Below are 18322 nucleotides of genomic sequence, written 5' to 3' on the forward strand. Positions count from 1 at the left end.
AGATCCCCACCCTCTTTTCTTGTCATCCCATCTGACCCGTAACATCTGACATTGGTCCTCAAAAGTGAAAGGGATTTGGGGAGGGGGTTTGTACCTTTCCTACAATTCCTAAAATTACATCACATGGACTTTGTTCCAAGTAAAACTAGTATTGCAGCCCTGTCCTCAGAAGTGCATGGTCAGGAAAACAAACCCGCCACCATCTGATTCCATCCTTCCTCCACCGTCTGTGACCCTTGTCCCTATCAGGAGGTACAGGGGAGGCTGCAAGTGGAAGATCTTCTTTACTCTTCTTGCTTCCCTGGCCCTTCTCCAGAGCAGCTGTCCCAAAGCCTTCTTCATCCTTCCTGCCCTAACCCCTCCACCTCTCTCAATCTCTGCTGGAGACCTGACTTCTGGCTTACCTGCCCTGAAACTCACACGATACCCTCACCTGTGTAGTGACTGTCTATGACCAGTCTGTCCTGTAGCTGCCCCAACCAGAGCCCTCTCTCCCCCTTGGTCTTCAGACGCGGTCCAGGCTACTCTCTGAAACATCTCCCCAGCTTTCCCCTCCCCTTCTAGCACCTTCTCAAGACTTGAATTCTTCTCCTATTTATTGTTGCCACTTCTCCCCAACCATTCATGCCTCCATCCACTTTAATTTAATGTATATTTGTCAGAATCTTTACGAAGTATCAGATGCCACATTGGGTGTGTTTGCGAAACAGACCCAATGTGGCATCTGATACTTCATAAAGATTCTGACAAATATACGTTTGGGGTCCTCTTTCCTTGGCTTCTGCCATCATAATTCTACCCAAGTAGTCTTTCTGTGGTCCTCAATGTCCTCCTAAATGCCAAATTCAGGACCACATGCCTCAAATTCATCTCAGAACAAGACAAGCTAAATATACATACGTGCACGCATGCAGGCCAAAGTCAAGGTACAGCACCACTCCCGGCACATAATAGGTGTTCAATAAACACACTGATATTTTCTGACTTTTCTTCCTCTTCATCCCCTCTTGTTTTTAATTCTATTCTCACTCCTTTCTAAAGTTCTCTTCCTCAAGTGTTTGCTTGGGTACTGCTAGTGTCTGAGCTTCCTCTGGCTCAGGTCAGGTTCCCCAGAGAACAGAGTGACATAGAGATTTGCTGGAGAACATTTACTGGGGGCTTTTCATGATGTTATCATGTCCTTTCTGTTTTAATCCCAGGACCATACACTCTCTCTCCAGTTAGCAACTGCCGTTCTTCCTCCACATGCCCAGCACACCTTTGTGGACTTGTCTGCAGCCGCTGCCTCTCCTTTGGCCCCCTTCCACTGCCCACTGAGCCCTCATTGCCTGTTCCATGGAACCGCTATGACCATTCTCTGTCCCTGTTAGAACTAATCTATCCCCAGCATGGACACAGCTGAACCTCTTTCTTGAGACAGTTTCTTCACCGGGTGTCCTCCTTTTCTTCCTATCTTGGGGACCTGCCCAGCATGGTGTCCCTCGCTGGTTTCTCTTGGTTCCCTCATGGACTGCTGATCCTCTACTCAGTGGAGGGGCCCAGGCTTACCCCTAGACCTCCCACTCTTCTCCACATGCATTTCATGCCTGAGTGATCTCAGCTATGCCCAGACTACCAAAGCCATACCCTTCCCAAATTTGAACCACAGTCCTGAGACCCACTTTAAGCTCCAAACATATATTCAGCCACCTATTCGAGAGTTGTTTTGAATACCCAATAGGTGTCTCAAAGTTCACATGTCCCAGTAGAATAGCTGATTCCCCATCATACACACACATGCGCAGACCTGGCTTCACAGGCACAGGTGGGACCTGTGTAGGTGCCCACAGTAGTGCATACAGACGGAAGCCTGGCACTTGGGGTTAATGCTTACGGTCATCTTAAAATTCTTAATAATTTCACGTGTGAATCTGTGCTTTGTAAGTGAAGTTCAGTGGGACCAGGAAGCAAGCACTAAAGCCCTGAAGCCTTGACTCAATGCTCAATGCCCCTCTTACCACCTCCTTGCTTCCCTGGGATGGGCTCTAGGCCACTTGTTTCCCCATCCCTACCCAGTAACCACTGCCTCCTCCATCCCGTGTGATTCTAGGGATGGGAGGGGTGTCAGGATATGGATGGGAGGAAGGTCAAGGTATATGTGACCCTGGTGCCAAGTCAACAGGTGGGCCCTGGGTCCCTGTAAGGGTCCACACTTACCCTATTAGTATCCCTGTGTATTCAAGGGAGCATGAACTTACACAGCAAATTTAAAAACCTAAGCAAACAACAACAACAACAAAACCACACTGACAGGTCAAGAGAGAGAATGCAGAGGAAAATAAATAGCTTTTTTCCTGCTTTTTTGGAGAAGAGCACCACATTTTCATTTTACATTAGGCCCCAGAGCTGATGTAGCCAGCCCTGAGTGGACACGAGGTTGGACAGTTAGACTGGAAACAGGTTGTAAGGCACTGACTACTGTGGAGTTCAGTCTTTACTTTGTAGACTAAGGCTGGCAAGATTTTCCTGTAAAGGGCCAGATGGTAATTATTTTAGGTTTTGCAGGCCATATGGTATCTGTTGCAACTACTCAAAGCTGCTTGCAAAAGCAGCCCTAGACAATACATAAACCAATGGGAGGGCTGTGTTCCAATAAAACTTTATTTACAAAAACAAACAGTGGGCCAGATTTGACCTTCAGGCTATAGTTTGCCATGCCCTGTTGTAGACAAGGGCGAGTCATTGAAGGCATCTGAGCAGCAAAAATGACAGTCACAAGGGTTTCTAGAAAGTTACCTTGACCCCCACTGTTCAGGATGGATCAGAGGGGCCAACCTACGGGCAGAGTTTCTATTGCAAAATATTGCAAAACTCCAAGCTGCGGAGCCAGTAGCAAGACTCTGTAGTGGGCAGCAGGGGTTGAAAGAGTGAAACCAAGTAACACAAAAGCCTCACCAGGGTGCCAACAGCAAGATCACTAACCCAACTTGAACCCTCTTCCATCCAGAGGAAAGAAAGAGCAAGCGGAGGGTCCGAACCACCTTCACTAGCGAGCAGCTGCATGAGCTAGAGAAGATCTTCCACTTCACCCACTACCCAGACATCCACATCCGCAACAAGCTGGCAGCCAGGATCAACCTCCCAGAAGCTCGGGTGCAGGTACAGCTGTCCCCACCCTCAGCCCCTGACCTCAATGCTTCGGGGGACATGGATGAGACCCTGTGGATCATGAACCCTCCAGGGCTGCCCCATCTGAAATTTCCCATTGCCTTTATCCCTTGAATGCAGTCACATTTGCCAAATATTACTTCCAGGAAATGAGGTCACCATGGCTACAAGATGGTTTCTCTCTTTAGGAGGTGGAAATGGAGCAAGGTGGCATCAGTGATGGCCATTGATATCTGCTTCCTGCCTTCCCTCTCCACCTGGCTGTAGTTCCAGAAGATGGCCCACCACGCAGCCCCATTCACAAAATAGATCTTGACAATCTAGACCAGTGGTCATCAAAGACCAGTGGCCCTTTTCTGTAAAAGGCCAGATGGTAATTATGCTGGGCTTTGTGAGACCATACAGTCACTGTCTAAAACGTTATCGATGAGCTCTACAATTTGAATTTGGTATAATTTACATGTGCCACAAATAGTCTTCTCCTTTCTATCTTTCTTCCCAACCGTTTAAAAATGCGAAAGCCATGCTTAGCTCATGGGCCATACAAAAACTGGGAGGAAGGCCAGATTTATCCTGCAGGCCTTAGTTTGCCAAGCCCTGATCCAGACTCCATGGGTGTCACTTTGAAGACAACACAGAGATGGGGAAAGGGCCATCCAGGGTCGGAGATCTACCTAATCCAGAATCTGTCATTTCTTCCCCTTGGGGTGTCCGTGGCTTCTTCTGTGGTTAGAGATACAGTAGCCCTTGTCAATCACCAAGGGCATGTCCCGCCTCTTTGCACACCCCCAGTTTTGCAAGTACCACTCTAGCAAATCCAAATCCAATCGTGGCACTGTTGGCTGGCTCTAAAACACTTCTCTACGTCACTCTTTTTCTTTTTCCATCAAATATGATGGACTCATTCCAAATTCAAAAATCTGAGCCAGGGCCCAGGTCAACATTTTACTCTTAATTTTATCCCAGCCTACTTTTCTTCTGGCTAAGGACCACCGCTGTGTTAGCCTTCTCCCTTCCCCTTCCCATTTAGAATCAGTCAGGAGCTGCGTGGACAACACCTTTGTCCGCCGTAAAGCTGCCTCGGCAGAATGGCCAAGAACAAACACCCACGTGTCAGGGACAGCCAGGGCACTCGTGAAGACAGGGAGCTGCCAATATTCAACCTATAGATGCCCAGGGGCCCACAGGGGGCTGCGAGCCGGTGGCCTGCCAGGAGGAAACAGCCCACAGATGAGTTTTATTTGATCTGCACAGCGTTTTCAATATCAAAGCGTTCACATAAAAATCGAGATTTCCGCCTTAGATATTGGATGGGCCTGTAATGCCAGGCTCGCATATCTATAGGATGCTTGCTGGCTGAAGCTGAGACGCTGTGCCCTCAGGCTCTGTTCCCCATGGACCCCACTGCTCCTGCTTATACGGCATCCAGCTGCTGCACTCGGGCATGAGCCCCTGGCGCCCCAGGCACCGAAGGTTCTGATCCCCGGTCCCCTCTCAGAGGGCAGACCTCCAGAGCCAAGGAAATCCTGATGCCATGGAGCTTTCTAAACTGTAAAGTGCCAGTCCCTGGGAAAGCATCAGGATCACGCTTTTTGGGGAACGTACTGGATAGAGAGAAGCCCTGCAGCTGATCTCCATTCTCTCTCTCTCGCCCACCCCAGATCTGGTTCCAGAACCAGCGCGCCAAGTGGCGGAAGCAGAAGACCGGCAGCCCAGGGGCTCCGCAGCAGCTGAGTGAGGCCCGCTTGGCCCTGGCCACGAACCCGGACGTGGCCGTGAGTGGCTGAGGCACCAAGGGAGAGTTGGGGGGGGCCCTCTCAGCAAACATCCCACCCAGAACCAGAAGCAAGGAACCCTGGGGGCTCTGCATACAGTAAAGAGTACAAGGGAGACTCTTCCAGAAAGAGCATGGCCAAGAGTGCGCTGGATGTCTGTGGGACCTGGGACAAGCCGCTGCCCCTCTCTGTCCCCACATCCTCATTCCCTGAGTGACAATCACTCTGCTTCTCCTTCCTCCAGAGACGGGCTTGTATTATTGGGCAGAACTTCACAGTCTAAGGACCAGGCAGGCAGGGAGTAGGGGCAGGTGCCCGGAGGTTGAGCAGGTAGGCTCTGGAGTCAGACTCCCCAGGTTGGAATCTCAGCTCTGCGCTTAGCAGCAGTGTGGCCCGGAAGAGTCACTTGGCCCCTCCGAGGAGAGTAGTAGTTCGATGAGGGTGAAATCGCTGAGACATGAAAAGGTTTGGCGTGAGCATGGGCCATCCGTGGGGTCCATGCATATCGGATGGTGTGTCAGCCGTACACAGCGCAGACAGTCCTGTGGTCAGAGGTTCCCGCATGCCCGCAGTGACACTTGAGGTAGGATGTCTTTATTTATCCACGTTTTGCTAATGCAGAAACTGGGCACTGAGAAGCAAAGTGACTTTTTCATATCAAGCAAGTCCTATAAATGCCAGGATTAGGACCAGGTTTACCCCAGGGCACACGTTTCTCCCCGACGTGGTCCCCTACCCACCCTGAGCTGTCCAAGTCCTGGGTGAAAGGTTGGGAAGCCGCGGGAGAGCCCCGGGTGAAGCCTAGGACTCACTTCTCTCTCTTGATTTTCCCCCTGTGACAGGGCTCCAGGCTGCAACCCTTTGCTCCGCCCCGGCTGGCTCTCCCCACCGGATGCTATCCACCAGCTCCCAGCCAGCCGGCCTCTGCCTGGTGCCCTGGCCGGGTCACCCTCCTGCCATGCCACCTGTGGGAGACACAGCCTCTCGTAGGCCCTCTCATCCAGCCGACCTGCGTCCCTGCTCTGTGCTTCCTCCCACCTGCAAACCCCAAATGGGGCAGCCCCTGTGCCACCTCAACATAGGGATCGAATCACCTCTCGGCAATGGCGCCGCTTCCCTCTCCAGGTGAAGACAAGTGGCAGGAGGGTGCCCAGGCTTCTGGAGGAATCCACCTCACCATCCAAAGATGACCCTGAGCACACCCGGAGGGAAGTCTGCATTGGACTCAGCAGCAAAGCGAGGAATACAGGAGCTCTCTTCGCTCCTCCCAAGGTTGCCCTCCTGGCTCAGAAGACAGAGGCGGTGTGAGATCCCCAGATGAGCTCTGGACCGAAGACGGCATCGTCTGGCACTCCTGCTTCCTCTAACTCGCTGTGTGACCTCCACATGGTTACTCACCCCCTCTGGACCTCATCTCTAACACAGACAGTTGGACAAGGTGACTTCCGAGGGCCCTTCTGGCTCTTCCTTTGGTGAGGTGAACCATGATGAGAACAGAGGCAGAGAGGAGGCCAACGAGGGGTTGCCTGTACATTCATGCATGACACATTTATTGAGCACCTACTGAGTACTCTATAAATGGAACTGCATCTGGACACAAACAACCAAGGCTCTGCCCCCAGGAGCTCCAGTCCACTTTGGCCCAAGGGGTCATGCTGAGCTTCCCCTGCAAGCAGAACGTGTGCTCAATGACCTTGCTGTTGGCCCAGTGACCTTGCCATTGGTCCATGCCTAACAAATTCTGTATGGCTTTGATGTGAATGTACAAACTGGGAGAGAAATATAGGGAAAGTTTTTTTTAATTTAAGACAGAATGCAGTGACTTTGGTTATCCTGCTGGACTGGGGAGGGATGCTGCATTTCCGGTCTGAATAAAGAATATGACAGGAAGCTCTTTTCAGAGTTTATTTCCCAGGACTAGTGCAAGGGACCAGCTGGAAGGCCAGCCTCCCTCCGTTGTGAAGAGCCTAAGGACTCTGCCATTTCCTTGCAGTGAGACCTTGGGCAAATCACAGGCCTGGTCTGAGCCTCAGTTTCCACATCTGTAAAACGGAGGTAGTAAGCCCCACCTGCCTGCTTCGAAGAGCACCCAGGAGGCTCTGAAGGGGAGAGGAAGTGCTTCACCAAGTGTGAGGTCCGAGCCCGTTGTGGAGCGATGGCGTTGTCCCCAGATCCCACTAGGAAAGGGGCTACTTTGGGTCCGGGCCCTGGAATACGCCACCCCTACTCCCAGGGAGGCCACCCTTGACCTTCCCTTCGGCCTGAGCACTGCCGAGAGGTACCCTGCTGCGGAGGACAGGACCTGCTCCTCCTAACTAGGCAGGCTGGACTGACCTCTGTGCACAAATCAGAAGTTTGGGTAACTGTCCCCAAATTCCAGAACCTCTGCAATCCGGCCCAGTCCCTGATGCAGCCAGGAGTTGGACGGGGAGTCAGGAAGCTTGGGTCTTAGTCCTGTCCTCCGTCTGATTTGCTGTAGAAGCTTGCCACCCAAACCCTCTGGGCCTCGCTTTCTCACCTATAAACTGGAGGCAGCCCCACACAGCTCTTCCCTCAGGCGTGCAATATGCCCGAATCCGACTACAGCCCACAAACGGGATGTGCTTTATAAACTTAGAAGTGCCATATCGCTCAGAGCCCATGCATGTTATCACCGACAGACACCTAGTCTCCAGCAAGCTCGAGATGAAAGAAGGCTAAGGGCTGGGAGAGCAAAAGAGCCGATTAACAGAGGGTGGGGCTGGGACCGTGCTCCTACAAACACCACTGCAGTGGCTGCAGGGAGGGGACATCTGCTTCCCAGCTGTCTCTCTCAGTCCCCCGAGGGCATCCACTGGGTGCACCTCAGCCAGCCTGACCGTGACCCCTCCGCCCTGGTGCTGCACCACCTTGTTCCATCCCCTGCTGGGGTTCACCCCACATCCTCTGCTGCAGCACCCCCTCAACTTATGAATGCCCCTGCTCCTTCTCTCTAGTTTCCAGGCCATCTCTTGGGAGCTGGAGGAAAAGTCAATAGCCCCCCCACCCCTCAGGGTCATGGAAACCCTAGGCCAGGCAGGGGACTCTCCACCTAGATCTCTTGCAGCCATTTCTCAGGCCCTGGCGACATGAGGGTCACGGACAAGATCACAGATGCCCCACCTTCCACGTGGAATGAAAAGGCACAGGTCCGCTCTGCTCTGGGCTCCTCGTGTAAGTCTGGGCTCTCCAAAGAAACAAAACTGTATGTATATTTTTTTCCTTAGTATGAGGAGTTGGCCCTCACGATTATGGAGACTGAGAAGCCCCATGATCTGCAGTCCCCAAGCCAAAGACCCAGGAGAGAGCAGACGGCACAAGCTTTAGTGGGCGTCCGAAGGCAGGAGGAGACCAAAGTCCCAGCTCAGAGGCAGGCAGAGAGCCGGTTCTCCCTTCCTCCACCTTTTTGTTCCATTCAGGCCTCACGTTCAGCCACACTAGGTACAGCTATCTGCTTTTCTCAGTCTACCGTTCAAATGTTAATTGCATCCAGTGCAACCTCTCAGGTGCACCCATAACACTTAGCCAAATATCCGGCCACCCCGTGGCCCCAGTCAAGTTGACATAAAATTAACCGTCACGATCCCCACCCCTTTCCCAGTCACATACCCTCTTCCCCCTAGCATCCTCCAGAAACAGAGTTTCGCCAACCATAAGAGGTTCAGGTGACCAGAGCATCTCAGGTTCAGTACCGATTTAAAGTTGATTTGGGGGGAGCAACTCTTCCTCCCTAGGGATTTATGTTCTCCCCGTAAGAACTGTGTTATTCCCTTACCTTATATCTGTGGTGCAAAGGAATCACTTTAGAACTCACACCAGCTGTGTGACCTGGGCGAGAGACATGTCCCCTCTGTAGAACAGTTTCTGGTCTTTCAGGGTTTCTGTGACAATTAAATGAGTTAGTACAGTTTGGCACATGACAAGTGTGGAGGAAAAAAAAAAAAGCCATTTTCCCAACTCTCCCTTCTACCTCTTTCTACTTCTGATCTTGAGCAGCTATTCTGATCCCAGACTCTATCCTAGGAGTTTTGTTGGGGGGTTTTGTTGTGGTGTTTTGTTTTGTTTTGTTTTTTGAGAGAGAAAAAGAGAGCATGGGGTTGGGGTAAGGGGGCAAGGGGAGACGGAGAGAGAGACTCTTAAGCAGACTCCACGCCCAACACGGGGCTCAACAAGGGGCTTGTGAGATCAGGACCTGAGCCGAAATCAAGAGTCAGACGCTTAACTGACTGAGCCACCCAGACGCCCCTATCTTAGGAGTCCTTAAACCAGTGTCCCAGAGGCCAAGGAACTCTCAAAAGAGCATGCAAAATGGTGTGTGTCTGTTTATTTTTCCCAGGGAAAGGGTCCATTGCTTTCATCAGCTAAAAATCATCCTAATAAAGAATCCCCGTCAGACAGCCCTGAGTCAGATCCTGATAGGCTGTGTGGACTAGAAACTTGAGAAAAGTGAAAAGATCACTTTTTTAAGGTAAAATCGTACATACAAATATAAAAATGAACAAGTGCCAAAGCTTTATTTAACTCGTTGATGGGGAAGCCAGTAAGACGTCATAGCGACTCCAAGAAGAGCTGAAAGAACTGAGACACACATACAGGCAGTCGGGAAGGCTGAAATGAATGACAAACCCAGACACAGAGCACCCATCGCCATCAGGGACAGAATCAATTGCATCTCTGCCAGACACAATTCATTTGCATTTCTATGGACAAGAAGCATTTGCATTAATATCAGTTTCCTGCCATTTAAAGAGTTGAAAGGGAGCTCAAAGACAGGGGAAGGTGCTGATACCCTGGAGACTGTGCTAGACAGAACCCCTTGTAACATTTTCATGCCTATTTCCGAGTATTTCGCGATTTCTCCTCACCTAAAGGTACTGAATCTCGGCATCTCACCTTCCTCAACCATTAAATCAATGGGATAACAAACTTGCCTCGGAAGACAGCTGCAGGATTAGAGTAGATGATGTTTTTAAAGCGTCTCGTACTTGTAAAACACTTTATGAATGCAGGAAATTATTTTGTATTTCTTTGCAAACTCCTCTAGAACTCAAGTTTAAACGTCTATATCTAGAAGCTGTTTTGAAAGATGGTAACATTTCCTTAATATCCATTGACCTTTTATAGTTCAATTCTTAAGAAGGCTAAACAAACCAAGGAAAATGAGCAAAGAGCAGAAATAAGAGATTCATAGGGAAAAAAAACTTACAAATAGATACTAAACATATAAAAATAAGCTCAACCTCATCCATAATTTTAAAATGCAAATAAAACAGTAAGGGAATACATTTTTTTCCTTCAGATTGGCAAATACTTAGTGTTGGTAAGGGGTTGATATATACACTCGCTCTCACATGTAAGGAAGTACGAATTAGGAAATCATTTTGGAAGATAACTTGACAAATATTAATATTCTAAATGCAAAGCTTTTTGACCCATAATCGTTATTTGCAAGAACTTACCTGATAAATACACATGGGTATAAATAAAGTATATAAGAATGTTCACCAAGGCTCTGTGATCGCAAAAACCGGAAACCACCTACGCAGGATATTGGCTGAGCCGATTACAGTATATTCATCCAGCTATTAAAAATAATGAGAGAGATTGAAATGCACCTCGTGGGAAATTGTCATTAGACATGTCATTAAGTGGAAAAAGCAAGCTGCAGAAGGGCATTATGATCTCATTTGAGTAAGAAAAGGATAACGATGTCCTGATACATAAAAACATTACCTCTGTGCTGAGAATTTCTGCATACTTTGGCTTTCACTCCCTAACAAATCACTCCAAAACTCGGTTGCTTGAAACAATTTCTTTGCCTTGTGACTCTGGCTTGACCAGTTCTTCGTCGGGTCTGGGCTGACTGGGCTCATGTCAGCCCGGGCTTGCACACGTGGCTGGGGTCAGCTGGCCAGTGGACAGCCGCCAGGTGTTCTGGGCCGGCCTCACTCACAGACAGGTCTGGGGGTCCGGCACGCTGTCAGCTGGGCGACAGGGGGACCTGGCTATGTGTCTGTCGCCGGGCTTCTGAGGATAGTGGTCACAGGATCCAAGGCTCTTAAGGTTTGGGCTCAGACTTCGCAGGTCACTTCTGCTGCATTTTATCAGTCAGTGCAATTCACAAGACCAGCCCCGATTCAAAGGGATGGAAAACTGACTCCTCTTGACAGGAAGAGCTGCAAAGTGTGTCACCATGTCTACAATCTACCATAACCCCCAAATGGCGACCTCATCAGGTTTCTTCCCTGCATTCTCTCCACACCTCCTCCTGAACATGTAATAGGTACCTCGAGCTTAATGTGTCTAAAACCAAACTCTAGGGGCGCCTGGGTGGTTCAGTCGTTAAGTGTCTGCCTTCGGCTCAGGTCATGATCCCAGGGTCCTGGGATCAAGCCCCGCATCAGGCTCCCTGCTCCGCGGGAAGCCTGCTTCTCCCTCCCCCACTCCCCCTGCTTGTGTTCCCTCTCTCACTGTGTCTCTCTGTCAAATAAATAAATAAAATCTTTAAAATAAATAAATAAATAAAACCAAACTCTATTTCTACCCACCCCAAACCTGCCTTTTTTTTAGCCTTCCTCCTCTCAGCAATGGTGACAGGTTTCTGCTGGTCACTCAGGCTAGGGTCCCGAGAGCGCTCTTGACCACTCTCTTTTCTTTTTTTTTTAAATGAATATTTTATAATTTATTATTTTTTTTATTTTTTTATTTTTATTTTTTTTATTTTTTATTGTTATGTTAATCCCCATACATTACATCATTAGTTTTAGATATAGTGTTCCATGATTCATTGTTTGTGCATAACACCCAGTGCTCCATGCAGAACGTGCCCTCCTCAATACCCATCACCAGGCTAACCCATCCTCCCAAGCCCCTCCCCTCTAGAACCCTCAGTTTGTTTTTCAGAGTCCATCGTCTCTCATGGTTCTTCTCCCCCTCCAATTTCCCCCCCTTCGTTCTTCCCCTCCTGCTACATTCTTCTTCTTCTTTTTTTCTTTCTTAACATATATTGCATTATTTGTTTCAGAGGTACAGATCTGAGATTCAACAGTCTTGCACAATTCACAGCGCTTACCAGAACACGTACCCTCCCCAGTGTCCATCACCCAGTCACCCCATCCCTCCCACCCCACCCCCCACTCCAGCAACCCTCAGTTTGTCCACTCTCTTTTCTAATGGAGCAGCGAATCCAGCGTCCCCTCCTTGATGCCGGCCACAGGCATCTCCCCACTGCCTCCCTGTGTTTCCCGACCCACACCTGGGCTCTCTTCTTCACTCGGCACCCAGTGATCCTGGGAGAATGTGAGTCGGATCACGACTCTCAAAACGCTCACGTTCTTTTCTGTCTCACTTGGAAAAAAGTCCAAGTCCTTGCTGTGGCCTCCATGAAAGGTCCTGCCTCCTGGCCCTGTCCCCAGTACTCTCTGTGCTAGCCACCCTGGCTTCCTACCAGCCACTGCTCCAAGGAGCCAAGTACAACCTGCCCCCAGGCTGCTGCACCTACTGTCACTCTGCCTGAGCCATCCTTCTCCAGCTATTGGCCTGGCTCCCTCCCTTACTTCCTCCCAGTCTCCACTCACAAAGCACCCATAGAGCCACCCCCACCTGACCATCCTATCAAAAATAGCACACACATACACAGCCTGTCACCATGTAGCCCCTTGCCCCATCTTATTAGTTTTACAGCACTTATCAACACCCGATATAGTATACATTTGTTTATTATCTGTCTCCTGACACTAGAATGAAAACTCCATCAGGTCAGGGATCTTAACCGATTCATACATTGTTATGTTCTCAGTAATCAAAAGAGGACTTGGGGGTGGGAGGATGGGTTAGCCTGGTGATGGGTATTGAGGAGGGCACGTTCTGCATGGAGCACTGGGTGTTATGCACAAACAATGAATCATGGAACACTATATCTAAAACTAATGATGTAATGTATGGGGATTAACATAACAATAAAAAATTTTAAAAAAAAAGAGGACTTGGTACATAGCAGGCACTCGATATTTGCTATACATGCATGAAGATGCACACGCATACACACGCACGCACACGCACACACACACATCTATATATGCAGAGACGGTTCCTAGACAGATACACAAAAAGTGACAGCAATTACTTCCAGAAAGTGGGCTGGTGGTATCACGTGATGGAGAGAGAAATGTTTGTTTTCCCCGCTGCCCTGCAATGTTTGAATGTTTGAACTGTTTGTCATAAGTATATAATTTTATAAATCAAAATGTTAATAAAAAAGAGAACAATAAATGCTTTTTCTCACTTTCCCTGTGCTTTAGTGATTTCCATTCTGTTATCAAAGAAAATGTTTTTCTGCCTCCTCTGGTGCTGGAGGGACCCCCTTTCGGAAAGGGGGTCACCCAATGAGTCAATGCTGAAAATCCCAGGAGGGAGAAGCGAGGGCTGGAACTCATTCTCTGATGTGGGGAAGACAGACACAGGGTACAATGAGGAAAAGTGGATGGAGGGATCTGGGACTAAAAGAAAGGAACATCAAGTCCATTCACAGCAAACAGCACACAGAGCAGGTAGAACCAGAATCCAGGAAGAGAAAGTACCTGGCCAAGACCCTTAAGTGTAGGATGGATTTTTTTTTTTAAGATTTTATTTATTTATTTGAGAGAGAGAGAGAGAGAGCAGAGCATGTGAGAACACGAGAAGGGGAGGGGCAGAGGGAGAAGGAGAAGCAGACTCCCCGCCAATCAGGGAGCCCCATGCGAGTCTCCATCCCAGGACCCTGGGATCATGACCTGAGCTGAAGGCAGACACTTAACCAACTGAGCCACACAGGTGCCCCCATAGGATGGATTTTTAGTGTAATCTCAGGGAGATAAATGCAGAAGACAGTCAGGTAGGAAAACACCCCCTATGGCAACTAGGCCAAGAAGCTCATTCACTGCCTCTCAATCTAGCGAGAGGGTAGATCCACATAGGAACAGAAGCAACACCTTGAGCTAAATGCTCATGTAAAGTTCTGAACAACACATTATCGGAGATCCGAGGATGAGGTGCCGGAGGACTGGCTCCTGGTGTTCTGCCATAAACGAAGCATCTGCAGAATTCGGCCAAACGTGGGATTCACCTTTGCAAGATGTTCAGCCCCTGCCCTGTGCTCAGAACCTTGATTCGGGGCTACCTGGCCCCACCCAATCACCCAGTCTGGACTCCTGAAATGAATGCAAGTCAGCAGAAATAACTGAAAAATCCAAGTGTGGCTGGATCTAAAACTCAGTCACGTCTCCGGACCTGGAGCCCATTTCTCCACACTGCTCCCCTCTGCATCAGCGGAACTTTCCAGTTCAGATCTTCCCAAGGTCATGCCGAGAGAGATTCTCTTTCCAAGAATTAACACAAAGGTCCTGGGATTGAGCGCCACTGGTCATGTCTGAGACACAGGCCATCCCTCAGTCTATCTATCCATAAGGCTGAGGTGGGGGCCCAATGTTCTGACCAACCCTGGCGTGCAGACAGAAGTAAAGTCAGCTCCACCAAAACCACATGGATTGAGAGTAGAGAAACAGGGGATCCCCCTGGGAAAATTGGGATGCCGGTACCAGAAGAAAGGAAAATGGATTCTGGGTTGATAAACAACAGGTATTTGCTATAAAGTCCAAAATGTTATCTAAGTTATACACATAGGAATTCTTTCAGTTGTAAAAAAAAAAATAGAAACCCAACCCAACAGTGGCTTATGCAAATATGGACTTAAATTTCTCACATAATAAGAAACCTGGAGATAGGATCAGCATATCAATAACTCTCTTGATCTTTCTCTCATGGCCACCAAGTGCTGCCTGAGCTCCAACCATCACATCTGCATTCAAGTTAGGAAGAAGCAGAGAAAGCAGTGTCAGTGGCATCTGATTCTTCTATTAGGAAAAACAAAGCTCTCCCAGAAACCCCCCAGCAGACTTCCACTCTTTAAGACTCTTGATCTAAGACTTTGTCACAAAGCCACACGTAGATGCAAGGGAAGCAGAGAAAGCAAGTATTTAGATTTTCCAAGCATCCATAGTGGAGGCTGGCAATGGGGTAGGAGGTTGGGAATGGGTGTCCAGTAATCAAAAACAACTCTATCTGCCACAGAGGCATTGTGGCAGTGACTTGCTGGGATGACAAGGTCAGAAAGCACAAAGCTAGATCTTAAAACTTTTGAATCCAGAACCACAGTCTTCTCTCCTTTGCCATGATTTCTCTGAAACCCAGTCTGGGAGCCAAGAGCAACCAAGTAAACAGATTATGTTTCTTTTACACAAAGGAGGAGAATCACTTCATTAAAAGATAACAAGCCCCGAGAAGGTAGAGAGGATGAGTGGTAGTCGTCTGCTTCTCTCTCCTTCTCCCCTTCCGGGGACCTGTTAAGACCTAACCTCTTCCATAATGGGTCTCTAGGCACTCTTTATTCAGACTTTCATGGTATAAAATAAACTTCTGCCTGGGAATTCAGGAAGCCTGAGTTGGGTCCCATCCCTATCACGTGTGGCTGTGGGTCAATTTGTTCCCCCTTTCTGCAACTCAGTGTCCTCATCTGTAAAATAACACTGGTCAAGATGGCCCCTGAGATCTCTTCCGGTTCTGATATTCTTTGTTCCTCAGAAAGCCAGGGTCTGAGCCCAGACTTGTTGCCTGAGTTCCCAGGAGACATTGACTGGCTTCCTTTATGATCCCCAGGGTCCTAGTCAGAAACTGGCTCAAATAAGCACTGACCCCTTTTCTCCAGAAAGGCAGAGATCAAGATTAATAACTGTGGTTTGCCACGAGTCTCAGGTTCTGCCGAGAAAGCTTCCAAATGGAAGCTATTACTAATGTTTCTCTGGGGTCATCGATAACAAAATGGTCCCCCTCAGGTCTGAGTCACTCCAGCCAATTGTTTGGTTCCCTGATCTGGAGTGAAATGCGGTGGAAGAGCAGAAGGATCTCACGCCATCACACTATAGGGCTTTTTCCACTCCTTACAATGGAGCCCTACCCACTGGTATCATCTTGGGAAGCTGTGAGTCTGTGGGTATGCATGTGTGTGTGTGTGTGTGTGTGTGTGTGTGTGTGTGTGTGTGTGTAGTAGAGAAAGGTCTCTGACCACAATTTATCTTTACTGTTTCTCCTCCCTACCAGGCATGTTCCAGCTTTAAAGAAGCTGGTTTGACCTTGAGTCCGACAATGGAATGGGTAATCTCCAGATTCAAACAAGGGCGGCATGCATCCCAGAAACATTTACAGAGTCCTCGCCTGTCTTCTTGGTCCCAGAAAATCAAAGACCAGGGGTGCTGGTCTCATGAGTAGACAGTCTAGCAAGAGGAGACAAACACTTGAGCAGAACATTAGAACCTGGGGGAATAGGAGTCATAGGGAGCCACTTGGGAGCACTGTACTGAGGTGATTCAATCTACCGAGGTAAGCCAGAGAAGACTTCCCAGAGGAGGAAACATTTGACTTGGGCCTTGAAGGTTGAGTAGGAGTTTGAGAGGTAAAGAAGTAGGGGGAAGAGCACTCTGGCTGAAGGAATGATTGTAGACATAGAAAAAAAAAAAAAGAAACGGAGCTGGATTTATTGAAAGCTATGAAGCTTAAACTTCAGGCCCCTACCTTGCACAAGCCCCTTCCAAGATCTAATTTTGCATTTTCTTGCTTTTAAAGGGACCCCCAAATTGCTTAAACTTCAGGCTCCACAAAATTGTATCTGCCGCCGAATGTAAAAGATGGTACACAATCCCAGAAATAAGGATGTCTGGGATTGTATTTTTCTTCTATGCCAAGCCGGATTCCCAAATCTCCCTTGGTGTAATCAGGTAGGGGCCACCTACCCAATCCAGGTATCTATGCAGACACCAAAAGATTGGCTGCAGATGGCACACTCCACACACAACCTGGAAGAAGAACTCAATGGAAATTTCTCTGCAGACTTTGACTCCAAACTGTCAAGGGCAGCCTGCATTTCCTAATAGCAATGCCAGGCTATTTGTACTAAACCCTGGCAAGGATCCTCAAAGCAGTGTAACCAAGGGATGGATATCCGGTTTCAAGTACCTTGTGTGTCCCATGCCATGCTCACACCATACTATTGCATATGGGGCCACCATTCCTTACTTCCAGGCCCTCAAGATCACGTCTTGGTCTTTGTTGGTTCATTTGCTTGGAGTCAGGTTTGAAGCCCTGAGTCTCTGTTGAAGGATTTCAACAGAAGACTCTGCTTGGAGATGCCCCAAAAGTCAGCCCTCTGCTGTCCTTGTTCATGGAGCAGCAGGATGCAGGCAGTTACCAGGTGTCTCAGTTACCCAGGCAGCACTCTGTGCCCACATCTTTGCTCTCAAGGTCCCTGCCCATCAGCCCACATCTTTGCTCTCGAGGTCCTTCCCCAACAGCCTTCCCAAACCCAGCACTCCCGGAAGACACCCACCTGTATCTAAGTGTTCAGGGAGCCCATGCGAACATTGTTTGCTAACGTCTCATTGGCCAAAGAAAGTCACATGGCCACGCCCAGCACCCGTGTGGGCGGGGACTACACAACTGAAGGAAGATCCAGAAGTGCAGTTTATGGCGGTCGCCTGAGTAACCATCAGCCCCATAGCACATGATCCTGAGCAACTTAACTAAAAACAGAAAATTTCTCTGCACTTGACTTCCCTCAGCTACAAAGAGGAAGACCTTAAATCACTGCTCTTGGCAGTCCCTCCTCCTATCAGCCTTCCTATAATGACAAAATCACAATTGAAATGAGCCTTGAAGATTGGCTGAAACAAGACAAAACTTCACTCCGAATAATATAATATAGATATAATATATGTAAATATCATATATAATATAGATATGAAGTTTATATATATAAATATATAATATAAATAGAAAGTTCCCTTGGAACCAGAAGGTTCCAGGAAGAGAGATGGCTTATCAATGGTCCATGAGAAAAAGGTGTAGGTGGTTTATTCAAAGCTGAACTCGGTGGAAGTTAGCAGGGTGCTGCAGCCCCCAAATGAATTAATGGAGCCTTCAGCTGCATGAGTAGAAGCATTAGGTGCAGACTGAAGGAGGTGATACTCTTCTCTATAATCCAACCCCAGAGGTAGTGATGCATTCCCTTCTTGGTGCTTCCTCTTAAGAGAAAATAGACCAACTGGACTCTGTTCAGCAGTGATGACCTGTGGGGAGATGAGGCTGACACCGTCTGAACCCCCAACAGCCTTGGTCTCACTAAGAGTGGATCTACCCACCACTGTGTGAATCTTGATGTAAGGCAGTGGGGAGGGGAACACACAGCACCATCTGTGAGTTGTTCTTGCCTTAAAAATTGCACTTGACTCCAATCATGCTCTAGACTTAACTACCTATATACAGGAAGTATAGAGGATAGAAGAACAAATTAAATA

General features: G+C 48.5%; 1 protein-coding gene across 1 annotated transcript in view; it reads left to right on the plus strand.

The window, feature by feature from the left end:
* The window catches only part of ISX (intestine specific homeobox), a 16664-nt gene extending 10660 nt beyond the window's left edge, over positions 1-6004 (plus strand). Inside the window, 3 exon segments of the mRNA XM_036100214.2 lie at positions 2987-3138; positions 4809-4922; positions 5765-6004. Of these exon segments, the coding sequence (XP_035956107.1) occupies positions 2987-3138; positions 4809-4922; positions 5765-6004 (506 nt within the window).
* The last annotated feature ends 12318 nt before the right edge of the window (positions 6005-18322 follow it).

This window comes from Halichoerus grypus, chromosome 6 (genome assembly GCF_964656455.1).
Source record: "Halichoerus grypus chromosome 6, mHalGry1.hap1.1, whole genome shotgun sequence".
Classification (NCBI taxonomy): Eukaryota; Metazoa; Chordata; class Mammalia; order Carnivora; family Phocidae; genus Halichoerus; species Halichoerus grypus.